Source organism: Cebus imitator, unplaced genomic scaffold (genome assembly GCF_001604975.1).
Source record: "Cebus imitator isolate Cc_AM_T3 unplaced genomic scaffold, Cebus_imitator-1.0 Scaffold406, whole genome shotgun sequence".
NCBI classification, from domain to species: Eukaryota; Metazoa; Chordata; class Mammalia; order Primates; family Cebidae; genus Cebus; species Cebus imitator.
In genome coordinates, this window is record NW_016107721.1 from 1,074,070 (window position 1) to 1,096,639 (window position 22,570).

At 47.6% G+C, this 22,570-nt stretch overlaps 1 protein-coding gene across 2 annotated transcripts in view; it reads right to left on the reverse strand.

Moving 5' to 3' along the window:
• The window catches only part of GRK5 (G protein-coupled receptor kinase 5), a 242,554-nt gene that overhangs the window by 64,088 nt on the left and 155,896 nt on the right, over window positions 1-22,570 (reverse strand). Inside the window, exon 3 of one of the 2 annotated variants that reach the window (XM_017509092.2) lies at window positions 7,863-7,975. The exons of the other annotated variant lie outside the window; for it this stretch is intronic. Coding sequence (XP_017364581.1) covers window positions 7,863-7,975 — 113 coding nt within the window. The remainder of the gene's footprint in view (window positions 1-7,862; window positions 7,976-22,570) is intronic. 2 annotated transcript variants of the gene reach the window in all.

Sequence of the window (22,570 nt, forward strand, 5' to 3'; positions counted from 1 at the left end):
CCTCTTAGCATTTCCTATATGAGATTTCATTTGTTGTAACCTCATATTTGTAGTCGCCTGCCTTCAAGGTGGCCTGACATCCATGCTCTTGGAAAGTCTCTTTCCATATGAAATAGGGCTAACCAGTGCCACCCGTATAATACTAGGGAAATAGTGTGGATGCTCTAAGGAGAGGTCACAGAGGGCACTGCAGCTCCTACCACCCTCTCTTGGATCGCTTGCTCTAGAGAAAGCCAGCCATGTTGTGAGGGCACTCAAGCAATCCCATGAAGAGGCTCCCTCCTCCCAACAGACAGTGCCAACCTGCCAGGCATGCGAGTAACTGCTGATGTGGATCCTCCAGCATGGTCAAGACTTCAGCCCAGCCAACATCTTGATGTCTCACCTCATGAGAGACCTTAGGCCAATAGCAGCTCATTAAGCCATGCCCAAATTCTTGACCCACAAAACCATCAGATAATAAAGGCTGACTGTTGTTTCAAGCCGCTATGTTTTGATGTAATAACTAATACCGTGTGGGGCTCAGTGGCTCATGCTTGTAATCCCAGCACTTTGGGAGGCCAAGGCGGGCAGATCACTTGAGGTCAGAAGTTCATGATGAGCCTGACCAGCATGGTGAAACACGATCTCTACCAAAATATATAAAAATTAGCTGGGCATGGTGGTGCACACCTGTAATCTCAGCTACTAGGGTGGCCAAGGCATGAGAATTGCTTAAACCCAGGAGGTGGAGGTTGCAGTTGGTTGAGATCACACCACTGTACTCCAGCCTGGGTGACAGAGTGAGACTCTGTCTCAAAAAAGAACAGAAACAAAAATCCCAAAGCTAATACTGAACAGATATTTTAACTTGTAGCTGGAGTTGCTTAATTCACTTCAAAATTTTCTTTGGCTGGGTGCGGTGGCTCATGCCTATAATCCAGCACTTTGGGCGGGTGGAAGGATCACTTGAGGCCAGAAGTTCAAGACCATCCTGGGCAATACAGTGAGATCCCATCCCTTAAAAAAAAAAAAAAAAAAAAAAATTTTTAACAGCCAGGTGTCATGGCCTGTGCCCTTGCCCCAGCTACTCAGGGGGCTGAGGTGGGATGATTCGCTTGGGCCCAGGAGTTTGAGGCTATGGTAAGCTATGATCATACCACTGCACTCCAGGCTGGACAATAAAGTGAATCTCCATCTCTTGGAAAAAAATTCTTTTTTTTTTTTTTTTCAGTCTTTCATTTAACCAAAAAGCAAGCTGCACGAGGGCAGGAACTTAGTTCTCCTGTTCATTGTATTCTCCCAACTGCTAGAACAGGGCCTGGCACACAGAGCCACCCCATAAACATGCATTGGGTGGATCTGGTTCTGTATCTGCCAAACCTCCCCCAATCCCACAGAGAAGAGACCTGAAGACGTTAAGTCTCGCCCAAGTGTGAAGAGAAGATAGTTTCAAATGAGCCAGCATAGGGTCAAGGCTCCCAGGGAACAAGTTAGAGAGAAGTCCAGCAGTCTCAAAGATGCCCGAGACCCTCTTGGTCTGTGGGTCTGACACTAGCCTGGACCCTCTTCAATCCCCTGACCAGCTGGGCAAACTCTTTGCCCTCTAGAGACCAGACCTAGTCGTGGCTTAGGTCATTGACTTCATTTCTCACTGAGAGGGCAACTGGCAGTGGCAGGAGAAGAGTCTTTCTCAGGTTCCTGGAAGACCCTTGACAATCAACACCAAAGGCCGAACTCCCCCAGCAGTCTAGCAAATGACGCACAAACAGTTCTGCTGCCCAGATCACCCAGGCCCTCTTTAAAAACAGCTGCAGTCCTTCCACTTGACTTGAGAAATGCAGACATTAAGATGGTACAGGAGGCCGGGCACGGTGGCTCGTGCCTGTAACTCCAGCACTCTGGAAGGCTGAGGTAGGCGGATCACTTGAGGTCATGAGTTCAAGACCAGCCCGGCCAACATAGTGAAACCCCATCTCTACTAAAAATATAAAAATTAGCAGATGCCCACCTACTAATCCCAGCTACTCAGGAGGCTGAGGCAGGAGAATCGCTTGAACCTAGAAGGCAGAGGTCATAGTGCACTGAGATTGTGCCACTGCACTCCAGCCTGGACAACAGAGCAAGACTGTCTCAAATTTAAAAAAAAAAACAAAAAACTGTGCAGGAGAGGAGTCTTTCCCAGGGACTACAACAGAGTCCAATGAGGACAGGTTATTTTTAAAAGCTCCGCTTGGTAGAAATTCAACAGAGAGATGGGAATGGCATGGATGGCGCCGGCCGAGTCAGGCAGCACCTGGGCGCTACGGCAACGCCAAGGACGGACACCACCACCTCCTCCCTCCTCTGGGTTCCAGTCGGGATGGAAGAAAAAACGGATTTTAGACGAGAAGTTATGCCAGCCCTGAAAAACTCAATAAAGTCTCCGTGCGTAAAAGAGGTGTTCCAGAGGCTGGTCATTTGACGTCAAGATGGGCGATGAAAAAGTCTCGCTAATTCCCAGGGATGCAGATGAAAACGCGGAGGGGATGGAGTCGGCCTCTCCTGAGTGGCGGCTTCATTAGGGCAGATGTGAAGAGTATTTGACGCGCTGACGCAGGGAGCCAGACTCACATTTCCTTTCCAAAAAACAGCTCTTGGTACAGGCCCAGAGAGGGGGAACGACGGCAAGACCAGAATGAAAATGGGCATCCATTGGATTTTTTTCCCCCTTTTCAAACTGACTATAAGTGTCTAACAAAACACATGGCTGGAAAATTCCACCAGCTCCTAGGCTTAGCCTCACCCTGCTCTGCCTCATCAACTCTCTAGATGGCTCCCAAAGCTGCCACCACCTCCTCTTTTCCAAATGGGGAGCAGCCCTTGGTCTGGGTGTCTTTTGTTCACTGCTTCTCCATCCAAGTGTATTTATATCCTCAGTGAGCTCCTCCAGCCCAGGGCTCTAAAACCAGTTATATATACGTAGACAACTCCCAGGCTGGGCACAGAGGCTCATGCCTGTAATCCCAGCACTTTGAGAGGCCAACAAAGGCAGATTGCTTGAGCCCAGGAGTTCAAGACCAGCCAGGGAAAGATGGCAAAACCCTGTCTCTACGAAAAATACAAAAATTAGCCGTGCATGGTGGCATGTACCTGTAGTCCCAAATACTTGGGAGGCTGAGGCGGGAAGATCACCTGAGCCCGGGAGGTGGTGGTTGCAGTGACCTGATATCACACCACTGCACTCTAGCCTAGGCAACAGAATAAGACACTGTCTCAAAAACAAAAATTTCAAAAAGTTGAAAACTCCCAAGTTTCCTTTTCCACCCCGAGACCTTTCTCGTGACGCCAGACCTGAATACCCACGTCCCCTGGAGCATCTCCAATTGGGCATCTGGTGGACATCCCAAGCTGCGTGTGTCTAAATCGGAGCTCTTGATCCTGCCACAAGGTGACCCTCCTGCAGCCTTATCCTTACTCCATCTTTCCATTTGCTCAGGTCAAAACTTTGAAATCTTCCTTAACTCTTCTCTCATCCCCAATCCATCAGAGAATATACTGTTAACTCTGCCTTCCACACAAGTCTCAAATCCAACCACTTCTCACCACTTCCAGGGGCTACCACGCTGGCTTGAGCCACCAGCTGCTCTCACCCGGATTGCTACAACAGCCTCCTAGCAGATCTCCCTGCTCCCGCCTCTGGCCCTCAAAGCCTGATCCCAACATGGGAGCCAGAGAAATCCTTTAAAAACCTAAGTCACAGATGGGTATGGTGGTACACACCTGTATTCACAGCTACTTGGGAGGCCAAGGCAGGAGGATCACTTGAGCCCAGGAGGTTGAGTCTGCAATGAGCTATGAATCTGCCCTTGCACTCCAGCCTAGATGACAGAGCAAGACCCTGTCTCATACATAAAATAAAATAAATAAAAACCCAAGTCAGACCATGCCACTGCTCTGTTAAACACCCTCCAGTAGCTCCCTGATTTCACTCAAAGTCAAAGTTCTCTGATGGCACAAAGTCTTACATGATCAACTCCTCTCCTACCCCCTGCCCTTCCTCCCTCCTCTCCAACTACGGACATTCTTGCCTGCAGGCCTTTGTCCTGGCTGTTCTCTGCCTGCAATGCCCTTTCACCATGTATTCGCTTGGCTAACTCCCCCAGCTCCTCCTGGTCCTCAATCAAATGTCGCCTTTCCAAAGACTCCTATGCTGACTACCCTACTTCATGATACAACCAGTCTCCCCATCACTCCCCACCTCCTTTAACCTGCTCCAGTTCTTCTTTTTCCAGCCCATTCCTCACCTTCCAACCTTCCCTGTCATTGGCTTATTATGCTCATGACCTCAGGGGCAGCATAATGTGGAGGAAGGAGCCTGGGCTGGGAGCCAGGAAACCTGGGTTCTGGGCCTACCTCTGCCTCTCACACACTCTGTGACTCCAGGCAAGTCACCAACCTCCACTAGGCCCAATCTGACCATCACCCAGCTGCTAGGTGCAGAATTGTGGGCTGAGGATTCACAGACCATGGGCCACATCTGTGCCACCAAGAGGCTCTGGCTGGTGGAGGAACAGGCACACAGACTTCTCAATGGCCACCTTCACTGAGCCTCAGTGCTATTTCAGACATGGCTCTGAGTAGTAAGAACTCATGTAGTCTCTACCTAACACCTCTCCCATTATCAGACACGGCTATATCCCCACCTACAGATGAAGACATGAGACACACAAGGGGTTAAACACCCGCCCATGGTCTCAGCAAGAGCTGGTGGCAGAGCCACGTTGTCCTGGCATCCTGTCTCTGGAGCCCGCACTCTCCATCAGTGCATCTCTCCCAGCACAGGGCAGTAATGTGGCTCAGGCACATGTGAGAAGCAAGCACCCACAGCCGAGGGGCCTAGCAGGAAGGAGAGGAAGAGGGAGATCGGGAGGGCCTCTGAGAACATGGGACAGAAGGACAAGCAGGTATCTGCCAGGCAAATGGGATCATGGGGAGGATTTCAGGCAGGGAGGCCTGAGGGAGCTACGGCCAAGAGACTTGAACTCTCCTGGCAGGTCAGAAACGCCAGAAGTGGGTGGTCGGGCCAGAATACAGCGCTCAAGAAAGACCCCAGAAGGCCAAGAGTGAAAAGGTGGGCAGGAACTGATGCTGGAAGATCTAGTTAAGTCAGCCTCAGAACCTGGACTCTATCCTAGATGTCATTATTTCCCAATTCTGGATACACATTAAACCCCTGGGAGATTTGAAAAACCCCCAATAGATTCTAGAATCGGTGGCCAGCCTAGTGGTATAAACCCTTGTGCCAAACAGTGGCCTACAACTACTATGTCCCCGTAAAAGGAACCACAGCTCCTCTGAAAAACAGTGGATCTAGTACAAGATGAGCCCAGAAACCTGCGTCATGCCAGACAGCAAGGAGACTACTGATAACTGCTGGAGTCCAGCCAGGGACTCAGAAGCCAACCTGGAGAGGCCCCCACTAGCCAGTGATGAGACCACGAGCATCAATCAGGATAATGACCATGGTGCATCAATACACATGCAACATGTTTAAAACCACAAGTTAAAAACTCTAATTAGTTACTGCTACTGGAGGACGGTAGAGAACCAGTTTGGTATTTTAGAAACATTAATGCAAGAAAAGAATCAACCATTTCTGATATAAACTTTACCACTGGGTCGCCAAATGGTCATCAAAAGGAAGTGTCTTCACTGGCAAATGAAGAAGGAATGGCAGAATTAGACTGCTGCCCTGTTGCAAGCTCTTGTTAAGGTACAGATTTAGGTACAGCCTAGCAATAGCTGCTACTGTTTCAAAAAGAAAGACAACCAGATGGTACATGCCCCCTGATGGAAGAATATGAAACCACGGAGGAAGTCAAATCCCACTCCACCCCGCAGAAAGGGAAACTGACTTTGGACAAGTTTCTAGCAATGTATAAGAAATATAGAGGAGCCGGTGAAATGACATTTGGGGATGAAAATACAAAATTCAGACTGTGTGAAACTCTTCTGTAGGAACAACAAATGTATTACAAGTGGGGGTGGGTGGTTATGGGGGAGCCTAGAGTCAAGAAAACATCACCCAATCACAATGTGTGGACCTTCTCCAGACCAAGTCAAACGAATACACATAAAATGTACGAGAACACTGGAAATCTGAATACTAACATTTGATGATAGCAAAGAATTTTTAAGCTGTGACAATACCATTTTTTAAAGAACTCTTATTCATAGATACATAGTGAAAAGTTCACAGATGAGATAATAGGTGAAATTTGCACAAAATGTTACAGAGTAGAGGATGGAGGAATGGATGAAAGAAGACTGGCCATGAGTTCATACTTGCTGAAGTGGGGTGAAGGGTGCTTGGGGGTTTATTACGCTATTCTGTCGACTTTTACTTTTTATAGTTTGAAATTTTCCATAATAAAAAGTTATAAAAATACTAGGTCCCAACTCCAGAGATTCAAATTAATTGGTCTGGGCTTCAGCTCAGGCTCTGGTGTTTTTCTAAGGCTCCCCAGGTGTTTCTAATGCCCAGCCAAGATTGAAAACTACTGTAATCACTCATACAAGTGGCTCCAAGAGCCTGCCCGAAGCCCAAGGCAGAACCTCCCCTAAGCTCAAGGCAGAGCTCCCTTAAGCCCAAAGCAGAGTCTGCAGAGGGGAGGGAGCTGCCCTGGGCAGGGTCAAGAAGCCAAGCACATGAGCCTTGATCAGGTTAGGGAAGGATAAGGAGAGGAAGCCATCAAAGACAGTGCAAAGATTTCAGGCTTGGGTGACTGTAGGGTGCCGGTCACTGGAACAGGTAATGTCTCAAGGGCTGGTAGCTTTGGGGACCTGGGAGAGAGGGCTGAGTGCATCTGGGACTTATTGACTTTAAGGGGGCCTTTGTGACTTCAGTGGAGATGTCCAGTGGGCAATTTGGTTTTGGGTCTAGAGATCCCCGTGGAGATCCTGAAGCAGATACAGAGACTTATGCCCTAAAGGGTTGTCCCCCAAACTGAGATGGAGGTCAGGATGGCTGCAGCCAGTGATGGCATGAGGGCCTTTAGGAAACAGCAGCATCTCAGCCCCGGCCCCTGGGAGAGGGGCCTGGATGACTTCACTCCTTTCACGACTGCTCTCCACTCCTCACCCCTCTTCCTCTTGTCCTCCTTCCTCAGATAGAAACCCAAAGGCAGTTGGCTGAACTGAGGTACCCTGCCTTTCTGGGCAGGTGCAGAGGAACTCCTGACTTCCCACAGCCTGTCTTAAAACTCCTTACCATCAATCAGCATTTGTTAAACAAACAACAAGCACATCTGAAGGAAGCCTCCATGGCGCTAGGCATACCACCCATGCCAGAGCCCAGTGGAGCCATCTGCTGTCAGACCGACTCGACAGCCATGTACTTCATTTGACATTGATTGAGTGCCCATAGATGCTGGGCACTGTATGAGGCAGGTGTGAACAGGAAGCCCAGGGTCCTGCCCTCAGGGAGCTTACATTCTAATGGGGAAGCAGACAATAAACAACTGTACAAACACACAAAAGCTTTGGAACTCTATAAAATGGGTTCTCAGCTGGAGGAAGGGGCCACAAGATCCAAGAGCTAGGCCTAACTTCCCCAGACTCTGCCTCCCATAATAACCCGGGCTTCCAGAATCAAAGCGCTGACAGAGCTCCACTTTACAGCAACAGCAACTAAGGTCCAGAGGGGAGGGGGCCCACCCAAGGTCACCTATGAGTTTAGATCCTGAGATAATTTTGCATTCCCAATCAAAGTCTATACTGGGAGCTTTGTAAGCAGTGAGTTTATTCCTCACTCTTCTAAACCACCAGGTCTTTTTCTTTGAGCCAGAACAATCACTGACCACAGAGCACCAAAGGTCCATCCCCCAGGCGCAGGGACTTACCACTGAGTCCAGGAACTGAATGTAACGCTCCAGCCCAGGCCTGGTTTCACAAAACTGCCGGAAAAGCAGCCTCCCGATTGGCTGCTTGTCACATAAACTGCAGTAATCTCTGTCTGGAGACAAGAAAAGAAGAATGTGGTGAGACCCAGGAGAAGGCCAGGTAGGGCCTTTCTGTCATTCCCACACCTGGGCTCAGAGCCCTAGATGGATGGAGTAAGGTGACTGGCAAACTCTCAGAACCCCTTCTTCATTTCATGGTCTCTGTAGACTCAGAGAGATGTCAGTGTTTGACCCAGCCTCTACTCCCCACCCCACGCCCCCAGTCTAATGCTTTGATTTCTGTATGGACATGCCAGCAGTTCTGGGGACCGTGATTCTGTCTCCTTGGTGACCATTAAGTACATCACGTTCTCTGATTTCAGTGGCTAGATAAGGGTGGCAGGTCTGTAATGGAAGCCAGTTGAATCAGAGTGGACCACAGACTGGCTGGGAACACTGGAGCAGAGGTGCTCTCTTCCCCTGGAGGTCATGGTACTGGGTGTGAGGCCAGGTGCCTCAGCAGTGTTCTTGACACTACAAGAGAAGCCGCTGTGAGGGTGAGGCTGACACATCAAGGAGGTGAGAGCTGGGAAAATTATGCTGGTGCCCTGGTGATGTCATGAATCTCTGGATCCAACCATTCCTGTAGCTCAAACCACATCTGAAAACTTGTTTATGAGATAACACATTCTCCTTGTTTAGGTCAGTTTGAGCATTTTAAGAAATTACTTGTAATTCAAAGCATCCCAATGGATACAGTTTTTAAAAATCATTTTTGCTCAACTGGAGAAAAGCCCAGTCTTAGGATGCTTAAAATTATGAAAACCCTGCCTTTTCCAGTTAGGCGCCAAAGGCACAGAGACAGGAAGTCACAGAGACAGGAAGTCACCCGCGCTCACCCACTCAATAGTCAAGAGGGTTCTAAAGAGGAAATACTGCAGACTCCCACCAAGAGGCCCAGAGACCACGGTGCTAACCAACCATTTGCTGTGTTACTTCAAGCAATTCACTTCCCCTCTCTGGGCCTCTGAGTTCTCCTCTGAAAACCAGAAGGGCATGTTGGAGTTCGGATGGGGGCATTTTCCCTTTTGGGCCTTTCTGCAATGATGCCAAACCCTCTCCAAGAAGTTTTCTCTGGCCAGGAAGAAACTCAAAGGAACCACTGAAACACGCGGCCTCGAGCTCTCTGGAGCACGGAACACTAAGCCACCGATTTTGCAGCTGCACGTGACACAGTCGGGTGAGTTCATGGGAAACAGGGAAGAGGGTGACAGAGCCTGGGAAGGAGAGCAACTTGCGGGAAGGGATGACTACAGTCTACCTGGTGTAGAGGAGCTAGGATACCACCCCCCTAGAAAGGATTTCTCTTGAGCTCTGCCACGCAACAAGGGATATGAACACACCACTGCACCAACTCACTCTGATTCTTAGTCCCAAAACGCTTATCCACAGGAGGTAAAGCCATGGCTTGCCGGGAGGGAGGATCCCGCAGTAGCTGTGAGTATGGATTCTGGAGCTAAACCGCCTGCGTTTAAATCCCAGCCGGTCACTCACTGCCTGTGTGACCTGGGGCAACAGGCTTGACACTGCCCCTCAGTTGTCTAGTCTGTAAACTGGGGATGGTAAGCAGACCTAGCTCCTAGGACCGGCCTGAGGAATGAACAAGGCAATACATAGACAGCACTCAGGCCAGACGCTGGCACATAGGAGACGCATAATAAACCCCATTTCTCATCATTACAGTTGGGATAATTTGGTCTGTTCCAACTCCCTTTTCTTTAGGGAATCTCCTTTCTCCCAGTCTGTACCAATTCAACCAAAGCCTCTGAATCTAAAAAGGGAGCTGATGCCTCCCATTCTACAGAAACGGGGACATGCTCAGTCATAGCCAATCGAAAGGCCTCTGTCTCCTGGCCACAGTGATAAGGTCAAGGATGGACATGTAACTCAGTCATAGCCAATCAGAGGCCTCTCTCTCTGGCCACAATGACAGGTTCAAGGGTGGCCATGACTCAGTTCTAGCCAATCAGGTCAGGCAGGGCCTGTGACCCGTGGGGACCCTGGAGTCCTCCCAGGGCTTTTGCCAGAACTTCCAGGAAAGACACTGTCTGCTCCGTGGTATGCCAGCAGGGCTCTCGGGGATGACTGGTCAGCAAGGACTGCCGAGACTGCCTTCCCCCTACGCAGCGAGAGCCCACGGAGGACGCAGCCGGCAGACAAGTGGAGGTGGGCAGAGAGAGGAGACCTGACAGCCCTGCCTTCCTGGACGTTTATTCACCTCACAGGGACTCCTGGAACAGAAAGAGCTGCAGCCAGGCCCACTTCTTTCATGGGTAACCTGCCTGAGGGCAGGGACTATTTTTGGAGGAATTCACCAGGTCTAAGTAGGGTATGTAGAAGAAGACACTCTAAAATGTTTCATTCTCTCCCGAGTGAGTATTTGGATCAGTGTGGATGAGCAACCTGCCAAGTCCCCTCTTGGCCCACTCCCAAATGGTTTCGTGTCTCCAACTAGCCCTGGAGCGCAGCCTAAACTCTGCCCTTCAGCCGTGGGTGCAGTCTCCACCGCTCCCAGCACAGATGGTTCACAAATAGCCACTCCAACAAGCATTTAGCTTCGGTGTGTGCCAGGTTCTGACGGGGAGAGGTACCTAGGGATGTGGTCTCAGCCCGCAGAGAGCTTGGACTCAGATTGGAGAGGTCAGCAGGAGTCTGTGTGGGTGAACAGACAAGATCTCAAGTGACAGTAATAAAATGTCAAGCTAGATGAGTGTGATCATCAGCCACAGTAGGGAACCTGGTCTCAGCGGCCTGTGACAGGTCTGCAGCCTGCACCTGTTAGCATAATGCCCTGCAGATACAGCCCGCTGCCTCCCACTCAACATGATCCCCTAAGGGGAGGAAAACGAACCTTTGCATCCTTTCCCAAGCAGCCAGAGTTTTTCCCAGCACAAACACAGAACCAAAGTAAATTACCTTGTGTCAAATTCCATTTTTACTCAATTATGGGAGAGAGCACCATGCTGCTTATGTGATTTACGCAAGATACCCCCCCACCCCCACCTTTTCCAAAAGCAATTTTGAGATTTCATGTGCCATATTGTGATCCCTTAAGGGTTCATCTGACAGATTTTTTTTTCTCTCCATATGGCGTTTGCTGTCAGTATGGAAACAAGGCTGTTATAAACTCACAGCACAGTAAACACCATGCAATTCCGACACAAGCTGTCAGCACCTCAGTTCTAGCCTCTCCCAGCTGTACAGAGGATTCCAGGCAAGAAAACTACTCGCTGGAAGCCTAGAGAGAAATAAAAGGACCAGTAATCATCTTTTTATATTTTTTCCCCACCTCAAACAAAGATCAATAGGCCCATTTTCTGAACAAACACACACAGATAAAACAGCAAAACCATTCCTAGTGTAACATTCACAGTTCCTATGGAAATGGATAAGGAGGCCACAGAAGGAAGAATATGATTTGGGGAATGATCAAGGTGACAGGAGCAGGTGCAAATCAAAGTTTTTGATGTGTCAATAGCAAACATGAGGTGTAGGTTGCTTCTGGAAAGTGAATGACACTGAAGTTGGAAGCATGAGGAGCTCTACAATACATACATGCTTGGAGTGGACCCTTTCTGATCTGTTTCAACAGAAGCTGGCCATGTTGTTGAAATCCAGCTTGGAAGGGGCCTGCCCATAACCTTTCTCCCAAGTGCAGTCTGTTGGGTTGGTGAGGAGAAGCCCCCAGGACAAGAACAGAAGACTTTTCTCTCTGTCTTCTAATCTATCTTTTGGGGTGGGAGAACACTGGGATGCTGTACACACAGGCAGACACACATTGTCCACACACACGCATGCACGCACACACGTGTGTGCACCTGCTCTTCTAGAACATGGAAATCCTGCTTTGGGTCATATGCCTCATTGATATTTTCCTCCAAGCCAGAAAGACATTAATGTCTTTGTGTAAGACATTAGGGAGTAGTGGCCGGGCACACTGGTTCATCATCTGTAATCCCAGCACCTTGGGAGGCTGACATGAGCGGATCATCTGAGGTCAGAAGTTAGAGACTAGCCTCACCAACATGGTGAAATCCCGTCTCTATTAAAAATACAAAATAATTAGCCAGACATGTTGGTGGGCACCTGTCATCCCGGCTACTTGGGAGACTGAGGTAGGAGAATAGCTTGCACCTGGGAGGTGGAGGTTGCAGTGAGCTGAGATCGCACCAATGCACTCCAGCCTGGGTAACAAGGGCGAAACTCCATCTCAAAAAAAAAAAAAAGACATTAGGGAGTAGGGTATGGGGAGATTTGCAGCCTGTAAGTATCCACAAATCACCCAGTCATTCTAACTTTGTGATTTTGGGTCCTTCATTCACTCAACACCTCTCTTCCAAGGCTTTTTGATACTAGATGTTTCTTTTGATGTTAAGGATATCTTCTTGAATTCAACATGTGGGGATATGCGGGTGGGTTGGTGGGAAGAGACACATCTTTTACCCACTGGCAGGTTAGTGATCCAGCAACAGGCTTGGAATTAACATCTGGCCAAGAATGGAGGACATCATCTCTGTGATATAACATTTGGAAGAGGAAGGTGACTGGGAAAGGGGAAGGGTCTAGAAAGCCAATCCTAAGCCTCAGGGTGCTGAGCTGTGCCCTTGATTAAGGAGCAGGGTGCCCTGGGAGGAGCTGGGCCTGCTTGTGCACACAGGAAAGTGCTTAGGGTACACTGGGAAGGCAAGCTGGACTCTCACAGGGAAGGGCGGCTCTTAGGCCTAGAGTCTGGAAGGGATTCAGTGTCTCACTGGTAAATCAATAATTTAGAGGAAAAATGATTCAAGTGCAGTCCACAAAAAAGGGGACAAAATGGGGTAGGGGTGGCAATAAGTCTGAGACATTTACAGAGGAAGTCACTGGTTGAGGCGCTATCAGGCCCCGGCTTTTGGGCAGGGAGGGTACCAGCTCCTACGGCTGAGATCCTGCTATGGTGAGAAGCTGGACTGAATTGGCTTTAAGAAAACTACATGTGTTGTTTGTTTCTTCAAGGGATTGACACTCCCCATCTCCCTGGCATGTCCACAGCTGGCCTGGGAAGGCGGGATTGCCACGCCTTCCTGCAACACACTGAATCCAGCCTTGCGCTCAGACAGAACCATGTCTACCCAGAAGACAGTCCCTTTAGCAAGGCACCAGACACTTGCTTAGTCCTTGTCCTTAGCAGTCTGCTCACTGACCAGATTGAGAGGGAGGCATGTTCATGGATAACACTGGAAAGAAGCCACATAACAATGTCTATGTAACAAAATTGCATAAGTCAATTGGGAAGTGTCCCAGAAGGTGCCTTGGCAGAGGGGGCAAGACATCCTCTCATGATGCTGGGTCAGCTTCAGGGGTGGTGCCCAAGGACAGCACACTAGAATACAGGAATGGGAATGGCAGAGTAGCTGCAAGCAGTTCAGGCAGGGAGAAAAGCTGAGTTCAGGTGAAGAAGAGGGAAAAAGGTCAAAGCCAGACAGAATGGGGCTTGAGGTTGGCAGGAGGGGCAAGAAGCCACAGTGGGGAGGTGAAATGTCCAGGTAAGATGCCAGGAGGACCTGGAGGATGTGCTGAAGGGTGGGACGAGGTGAATTAGGACAAGTATTCTGGGCTACGCCTGAGACCACCATAGGCTGTCACCAAGTGGATCTTCAAGGCAGGCTTAAAGAAAACAGACAGAAAGTGGCAGGTCACAAAGGGATGGGAGGTGAGGCATGAAGGGCGAGAACCAGCAAGTACTGTTAAGTGAGTAGCCAGAAAGTGTATTAGGCCCTTCTTACATTGCTATAAATACCCGAGTCTGGGTAATTTATTAGAAAAGAGGTTTAATTGGCTCATGGTTCTACAGGCTGTACAGGAAGGACAACATTGACATCTGCTTCAGGGGAGGCCTCAGGAAGCTTACAATCATGGTGGAAGGTGAAGCAGGAGCAGGCATGTCACATGGCCAGAGGAGCAGGAGAGCTGCAGGGGAGGTGCCACACTACAACAACCAGATCTCACAAGACTCACTATCACCAACAATGAGGGATCTGCCCCCATGACCCAAACACCTCCCACCAGGTTCCACCTCCAACACCAGGGATTACATCTCAACATGAGACTTAGGCAGGGACAAATATCCAAACTATACCAGCAAGTTTACTTCCTTGGTAATGAATGTCACTGGCTGAAAATCCATACGCTAAGACGCATGCACATACAATAGGCAATACACATCTTGCAGGCCTGGGCACGGCCAACTCACTTCCAACTCTGCCTTTCCCAGGACAGGGCTGACACCTGCCAAGTTGTCAGCCAACAGAGTGTACATCAACCAACAGAGGGCACAGCAAGACAAGGGGCCCTTGTCCTCACCACCTTCACCTGGTGATGTCTGGGTGCTTGGGAAAGACCTCCCTTGTCTCTTAGCCTATTATCATTATAAGCCACTAAAAACACCACACCCCAGGCCTGTTGCCAAGGACACCACAGTGGATGGGTGCTGGGCAGGGGTCAGTCTAAGCTCTGCCATCAATCCTCTGTGTAACCTGGGACAAGTCACTCCCCCTTTTCTGGGTCTCAGTTTCCTCATCCATAAAATAAGGGGATTCGAATAATAACCTCTAAGCCTCTTCTCAACCTGGAAATCTTCTTGGGGTACCAACATCACAAACACAAATGATTACAGGGACTTGGACCAGATTCCAAGGTCATCCCCGGAGGTCAGTTTTAACCAGGATTCCAAAGCCTGTTTCCATCCAACCCCAACAGGGTCTGGCATCTTACCCCCTGGGGTTCTAAGGCAAGGGTAGGCAAACTTTTCTGTAAAGGGCTAGTAGGAGATATTTACTACTAGCCATATGGTAGTAGTTTGAGGGCCATATGGTCTCTTTCACAACGATTCAGCTCTGCTGTCGTAGCAAAAGCCTCCACAGACGATATGCAGACACACTTCATCTTATTGCACTTCGCTTTATTGTCCTTTGCAGATATTGCATTTTTTATACGAATGAAAGGTCTGTGGCAGCCCTGCATCGAGCCAGTCTATCTGCACCATTTTCATTTTCCCCACAGCATGTGCTCACTGCCTGTCTCTGTGTCACATTTCAGTAATTCTCAAAATATTTCAAACTTTTAAATTATATCTATTGTGGTAATCTGTGATCAGTGATCTTTGATGTTACTACTCTAATTGTTTTGGGGTACCACAAACACATGCCCATATAAAACTACAGACGTGTGTGTTCCAGCTGCCCCACCGTCTGTTCCCCCATCTCTCTCCCTCTCGTCAGGCCTTCCCATTCCCTGAGATACAGCAATACTGAAATAAAGCCAATTAATAACCCTAGAATGGCCTCTGAGTGTTCAAGTGAAAGGAACGGTTACATGTCTCTCACTTTAAACCAAATGCTAGAAATGATGAAGCTTAGGGAAAGGCACGTTGAAAGCTGAGACAGGCCAAAAGCTAAGCCTCTTGCATCAAACAGCCAAGTTGCGAATGCAAAGGAAAAGTTCTTAAAGGAAATTAAAAGTGCTACTCCAGTGAACACACAAATGATAAGAAGTGAAACAGCCTTCTTGCTGATATGGAGAAAGTGTTAGTGGTCTGGATAGATCAAACTAGCCACAACCTTAAGCCACAATTCCCTTAAGCCAAAGCCTAATCCAGAGCAAGGTCCTAACTCTCTTTAATTCTATGAAGGTTGAGAATGGTGAGGAAGCTGAAGGAGAAACATTTGAAGCTAGCAGAGGTTGGTTCATGAGGTTTAAGGAAAGAAGTCTTCTTTATAACATAAAAGTACAAGGTGAAGCAGCAAGTACTGATGTGGAAACTGCAGGAACTGAGAGGCCAGAAGATCTGGCTCGATCACTGATAAAGGTGGCTACACTCAACAGATTTTCAATGTAGATGAAACACCCATCTATGAAAAGAGGATGCCATCTAGGACTTTCATAGCTACAGAGGAGAAGTCAATGCCTGGCTCCAAAGCTTCAAAGGGGCCACGTGGTGCCTTAACCCTGTAATCCTAGCAATCTGGGAGGCCTTGGCAGGAGACTCACTTGAGCCCAGGAGTTATGAGACTTGCTTTTCTGTGATATTCACCTTATTGAGGTGGTCTGGAACCAAACCTACAGTATAAATTGTCTATGGATATGGCTGTGATTCAATAAATACTTTATTTACAAAGACAAGTAGAGGGCCAGATTTGATCCTTGACTGCACCACTGCACTCCAGCCTCGATGACAGAGTGAGACCTTATCTCAATAAAATAAAATAAAAATTTAAAAATGTTTTAAAAACCTTCAAAGGACAGGCAGCTAACTCTTTTGCTAGGGGTCAGTGCAGCTGCTAAATTTAAGTTGAAGCCAGTGCTCATCTACCATTTGGAAAATCCTAGGGCCTTCAAGAATTACATGAAATCTATTCTGCCTATGCTTAATAAGTGGGACAACAAACCCTGGATAACAGCACATCTGTTTACAGCATGCTTTACTGAATATTTTAAGCCCACTGTTGAGGCCTACTACTCAGAAAAAAGATTCCTCTCAAAATATGCTCACTGACAAAGCATCTGGTTACCCAAGAGATCTAATGAAGCTTTGTAAGGAGATTAATATTGTCTTCATGCCAGCTAACATAATATCCATTTTGCAGCCCATGTATCAAGGAGTAATTTATACTTCCAAACCTTATTATTTAAGAAATATATGTTGTAATTATAACATATAATTATATAACATATAATTAAATATAAGCACTGTCATAGACAGTGGTTGCTCTGAGGGACTGGGCAAACTAAAAACCTGAAAAGGATTCGCCATTCTAAGTGCCATTAAGAACATTTGTGATTTTATGGGAGGAGGTCAATATATTGGTTAATTCCAACCCTCATGGATGACTTGAAAGGATTCAAGACTTCAGTGGAGGAAGTCACTGCAGATGTGAAAACAGCAAGAAACTTTTAACTAGAGTTAGAAGCAGAGCCTGAAGATGTGACTGCATTGCTATAATCTCATAATAAAACTTGAATAGATGAGGAGTTGCTTCTTATGGACAAAGAAAGAAAGTGGTTTCTTGAGATGCAATTGACTTCTGGTGAAGATGCTGTGAACATTGCTGAAATGACAGCAAGGAATTTAGAGTATTCCATAAACTTAGTTGAAAAAATAATGGCACAGTTTGAGAGGACTGGCTCCAATTTTGAAAGAAGTTCTACTGTGGGTCAAAAGCCATCAAATAGCATTGCATGCTACAGAGAAATCTTTTGTGAAGGAAAGTAAATTAATGTGGCCAATGTCACTGTTATCCTAACTTAAGAAATTGCCACAGACACCCCAACATTCTACAGCCACCATCCTGAAGACTCAGCAGCCATCAACACTGAGGCAAGATCCTCCACCAGCAAAAGGATTATGACTCACTGAAGGCTCAAATGATCATTAGCATTTTTTAGCAATAAAGTATTTTTAAATTAAGGTATGCGCTTTTTTAGACATAATGCTATTGTACACTTAACAGACTATGGTATAGTGTAAACAAAACTTTATATGTACTAGGGAATAAAAAAATCCATGTGACTTGCTTTTCTGTGATATTCACTTTATTGAAGTGGTCTGGAACCAAGCCTACAGTATAAACTGTCTATGGATATGGCTGTGATTCAATAAAACTTTATTTACAAAGACAAGTGGAGGGCCAGATTTGATCCACATGCTGATCACTGCCTGGAGGGGTCACTCTCCTTTCCCTAGGCCCCTGAGCCTCCAGCCATGCACACTGTGATGCTGACCCAGCCTGTCTCCTTCCTAGGGTCAGGGATCCTGTGACTACTTTGAAGGATCCAGGAGGGGCTTCTCAGTATTAAATCAACCTCACCTGACTCTGTGATCAATAGTGAAGGAAGCCAGGATTGAAATCAGAAAAGTCTAGGCTGAAACCAGGCCCTTCAAAGTCAAGTGACCCCTAGAAAGAACCAAATGTCCATCAGCTGGTAAATGGCAAAGCAAACTGTGTGGCACAGTTACAATGGAAAACGACTAGGTAATAAAAAGGCATGTTCTATCAATACATATAACATGGTGGAATCTTAAAAGCATCATGCTATGTCCAAGAATCAGATACAAAGGACTTACACACTGTAGATTCCATTCATCTGAAATTCTAGAAAAGGCAAACCTATACTGAAAGAAATCAGACCCAGTAGATGGTAGGTTGGGGATGGGGAAGGTAAGGAGGGGGGACTAACTCAAAGGGGCATGAGGGAACTTTCCAGGGTGATGAAAATGTTCTATGTTGTGACTGTGGTGCTTACATGTCAAAAGTAATATTTGTCAAAAGTCATTGAATTATATACTTAAAATTGCCGAATTTTATTGTATGCAAGTAATACTTAAACAAAGCTGACCAAAGAAAAGAAAAAAAAAATTTAAGTCATGTCACCTGAATTATTTAAGCTTTTTTCTTCATCTATAAAATAAGAAAATCATAATTGTGAACTCATCCCACCTGGGAGCCTGCTGAAAATACAGATTCTGATTCCCCCCACCCTACTTCATACCTACTGTATTGGTCTGTTCTCACATTGCTAATAAAGACATACCTGAGACTGAGTAATTTATAAAGGAAAGAGGTTTACTTGACTCACAGTTCCACGTAACTGGGGAGAACTCACAATCATGATGGAAGAACAAGGGATGTTTTACATGGTGGCAGGCAAGACAGAGCGTTTGCAGGGGAACTCCCCTTTATGAAACCATCAGATCTTATGAGACTTAGTCACTATCATAAAAATAGCACCAGAAAGACCCACCCCCATGATTCAATTACCTCTCACCAGGTCCCTCCCACACGTGTGGGAATTATGGGAGCTACAATTCAATATGAGAATTTCACTGGTGGGGCCCAGAAATCTGTGTTTTAACATTCTTGCCAGTTTAAAGCAGTGCTTTTCTGACTATCTATGGAAAAGAACCAGTTTTTAAAATTTCCAATCCATCATCGACTGATACTTTTGTAAAACTCACATCATTCACAACTTTCCATGTGAGTCTGACAACAGCCAACTGCTTTATAATCTGTTCCACAAGATGAGTCCGCTAATCACACACCTGGATGCTATGGCCACATCAAATTGCTATGAGTGTTTCTAAGCATTCCCGTACTTATCACAGACCAGTAAAATCAGTTCATGAACCGCACTTTGAACAGCACTGCTCTAGAAACACAAGGTCTTGTATTCCTTTCTTAGGAGAGTTATCCCTTCTCCTATAATAATTCTTTGGGTGAGGCCAACACCAAGCTCAGAGATGAGCACAGAGCTCAGGCCTTACCAATCTGAGTCTTTACTTGAACATTTTTTGGCACTGTAAGGAAAGTTACTTTTTCTTTATCTGAAGTCTTAAACTGTTAGGACCATGTAAGCCTGGAGCTGCTGGTGGCTATCTTGTGGCCATATAGAAAGAACCTGTCAGAGAATGAAGTCAAAACTGTAGAAAGTGGAAGAATAGTGTCCTGATGATGTTTGAGACCTGGATCCAGCCATACCTGAAGCCATGGGATATACCCCTGGACTTTTCAGTTAAATAAACCAACAGACTTCCTCTAACCCTTAAGTTAGAGTTGGGTTTCAGTGCCTTGCAATTTATCAGTGCTGAGTAATAAGCTTTCAGACTTAATAAGTATTTGGAAGACTCAAAATGAAGGCCTAAATGCAAGGGCTTTGCAATGAAGTGCTAATCTCAGGATACCAGAGCAATGGTGTAGTGGCAGGTGCCTGTAATCCCAGCAACTCAGGAGGCTGAGGCAGGAGAATTGTTTGAACCCAGGAGGTTGCGGTGAGCCAAGATCGCGACAGCACCCCAGGCTGGGCAACGAGAGCAAAACTCCATCTCAAATAAATAAATAAAAATAAGGAACTTCTGTCCTCAGCCTCCACCACAAAGTTGGATCCTCACGGATGTTCTAGAAGGCCTATATCTACAGCTGATTAGTACACAGTTCAGAAACACCAAAGCACTACCCACCCTGCCTATATCCTAAAGGCAAGCAGGGTTGCCTTGCTTGGGTGAGGACTTCTGAGCTAGCGCACGGTGGCGAACAAGCACAGGCTTAGGTCTGAATCCTGCCTCCATCCTCTAGCTCAGAAGGGCAATTTTTGGCAACATCTGTAGACATTTTTTGTTTTCACAACTGTGAGGTTACTACTGATTAGTGGGTAGAGGTCAGGGATGCAGCTAAACATCCCACAATGCACAGGACAGCCCCCACCACACAGAATTTTTCTGCTCCAAATGGCAATAGTGTCACCATGGTGGAGCAGCTCTGGATCACTGTGTCATCTTGGGCAAGTCCCTTTACCTGAGGCCATCAGAGTCAGCCGGTTGTTTCTGGGGATTGGCAATAACACATGTGAGCATCTAGCCCAGTCTCTTAGCACACAGTAGGACCCACAGAAACGGCAGCCATTGGACAGATCCTATCTCTTCTACCAGACTCAGGAAACGATGGCCTTTACTTCTCCCAAGATTCAGAAAGAAGATGGGAGATAGCTGGTGGAAAAGGGGCCTTGACTCTCCATTGGCACCAAAGCAGGCAGGAGTTCACCACTGCCATTGAGCCCTGTGGCCCTGAGCTCTGGGAGTGCGGGGCAGGGCTATGCCAGCCTGTTTCCTCTTCCCTGGAGCCTCTTTCTCGGAAACAAGCCACATGGGTCCCACCGGCACATGCCCGAGGTTAAGATCTCATAACCCAGTCAATTCCTTCAAGACTCATAACCCCCAGCAGACTGGGAAACAGGAATGATATTGATAGTGAAGATAAATAAATGCTGTCACTGTTTTCATTCTTTTCAAGTGACATGAAATGGGAACATACTTTCTTAATTAAGAGGCTGCAGAATGTGGACTCTTGGAGGGCAACCAGAGTTTCCCAACAGGAGGTGGCAAGGACACAGGCAGTGAGGGCGGCCCGGCTCCCCTCGGATGGTCGTGGAGCCGAGCACAGCCAGGCCTTCCCACCAGGCTAGGGGAGAGTGGGCGGTCATCCGCGGGGACGGGGAGCGGGGAGGGCTGTCCACCCCACTGAAACCTGCTTGGGACTGTGTGCATTGTTGCCCCAGGCACTCCTAGAGTGTGGGCCAACGAAAACACACGTTCAATTTCAGAAGTAAGAGCAAGAGCAGAACGTGGCTTCCTGAGGAAATGGAAATGCTAACACCAAGGCCCTTGGAAATGAAACCACATGTTGATTGTAAAGGTTGCGGGGGGCGGGGGGATGCCTGGAACCATCTCTCCACCAACTGAAGGTTTATTTTATTTTATTTAACTTCATTTTCCCAAAAGACCAGGTTACTGGGGGGCTTTGGGGGTGCCCCAATAGGTCCTAAGGCATTTTAGGAAACAGACATGAGGAGAGAGGCCGCCGGCCCTCCACGCTGCCGTATTTCAGTTCTGAAACAATAAACAGAGAAGTGATTCGAAAACAGCTTTCTCTTAAAAATTCCTGCCAGAGCTGGAAAAAACAATCGGGCGTTTGCTCCGAGGAAAAAGCTCTCTGACGTTTGAAAGGCGAGATGGCATCATGGATAACAGCAGAAATTCCCAGCCCGCCCCTTGGAAGGCGCAGGAGAGGAAAAGGGAAACATGTGGTATGTGGTTAGCAACAGCTGAGTGGCCTTCTATTACTTCAAGAAAGATGTTTTTGTGTGAATAAAAAATGACATATGGCATGTCACACAAACACACCCAAACCGGGCTCTGCCATCTTCCTGTGCCGTTTGCCTGCCTCGTTCTGGGCTCTAGTTTTACTGAATGTCTTGTGCTTGTCACATGTTTCTGTGGGATCGAAATTATTAAGCCCAAGCCTTACAAAGTTTGGTGGCACTTGGAGAAGCCACATGTGAAACCACTGAATCGCAGGGTGTTTGGGCCTGGGCTGCCAGGCGGGGGGGTGTGAGGGGACAGAGGGGAGGAAAGAAGGCTCTAGTCTGTGGGACTGTGGAAGGAAGAGAAGGGTGGGCAGAAGGGTGCTTGTGCGGGTCTGTCTCTCTAATGAGGGGCCAGGTCTCTGGATTGAACCCATCAGATGCAGTCAAGGAGTTATCTGGGAATGCGGGAAAGGGCTGGGGGCTGAGATGGACAGGACGTGGACACATATCATCACCACGAACAATAATGGAGCCCCCAGAGTCAGGCAGTGACTGCTCTATCATCAAGGCCAAAACATTTAGACATCTCCTTACAGGGGGAGTGGGACAAAGAACTGGCCAGGTAAATGGAGGGTCGGGGTGGAGGTGGACTGAGGGAACGGCAGGGCCACATGGCAAGCAGATCCCGATGCGGGACAGGCAATCGCTGGAAGGGACTCGGCATATCAGAAAGAAGGTCCAAAGCACGGTGCTCTGAGCCCTCTCCTCTGCCCGGAAGCCCAGCAGGCTGGCTGTAAACCTCCACTTCTGTGCCAGCCTGGGGACAACAAACTCGTTCTGCTTGCCATGTGGCCCTGCCATTCCCTCAGTCCACCTCCACCCCGACCCTCCATTTACCTGGCCAGTTCTTTGTCCCACTCCCCCTGTAAGGAGATGTCTAAATGTTTTGGCCTTGATGATAGAGCAGTCACTGCCTGACTCTGAGGGCTGCATTATTG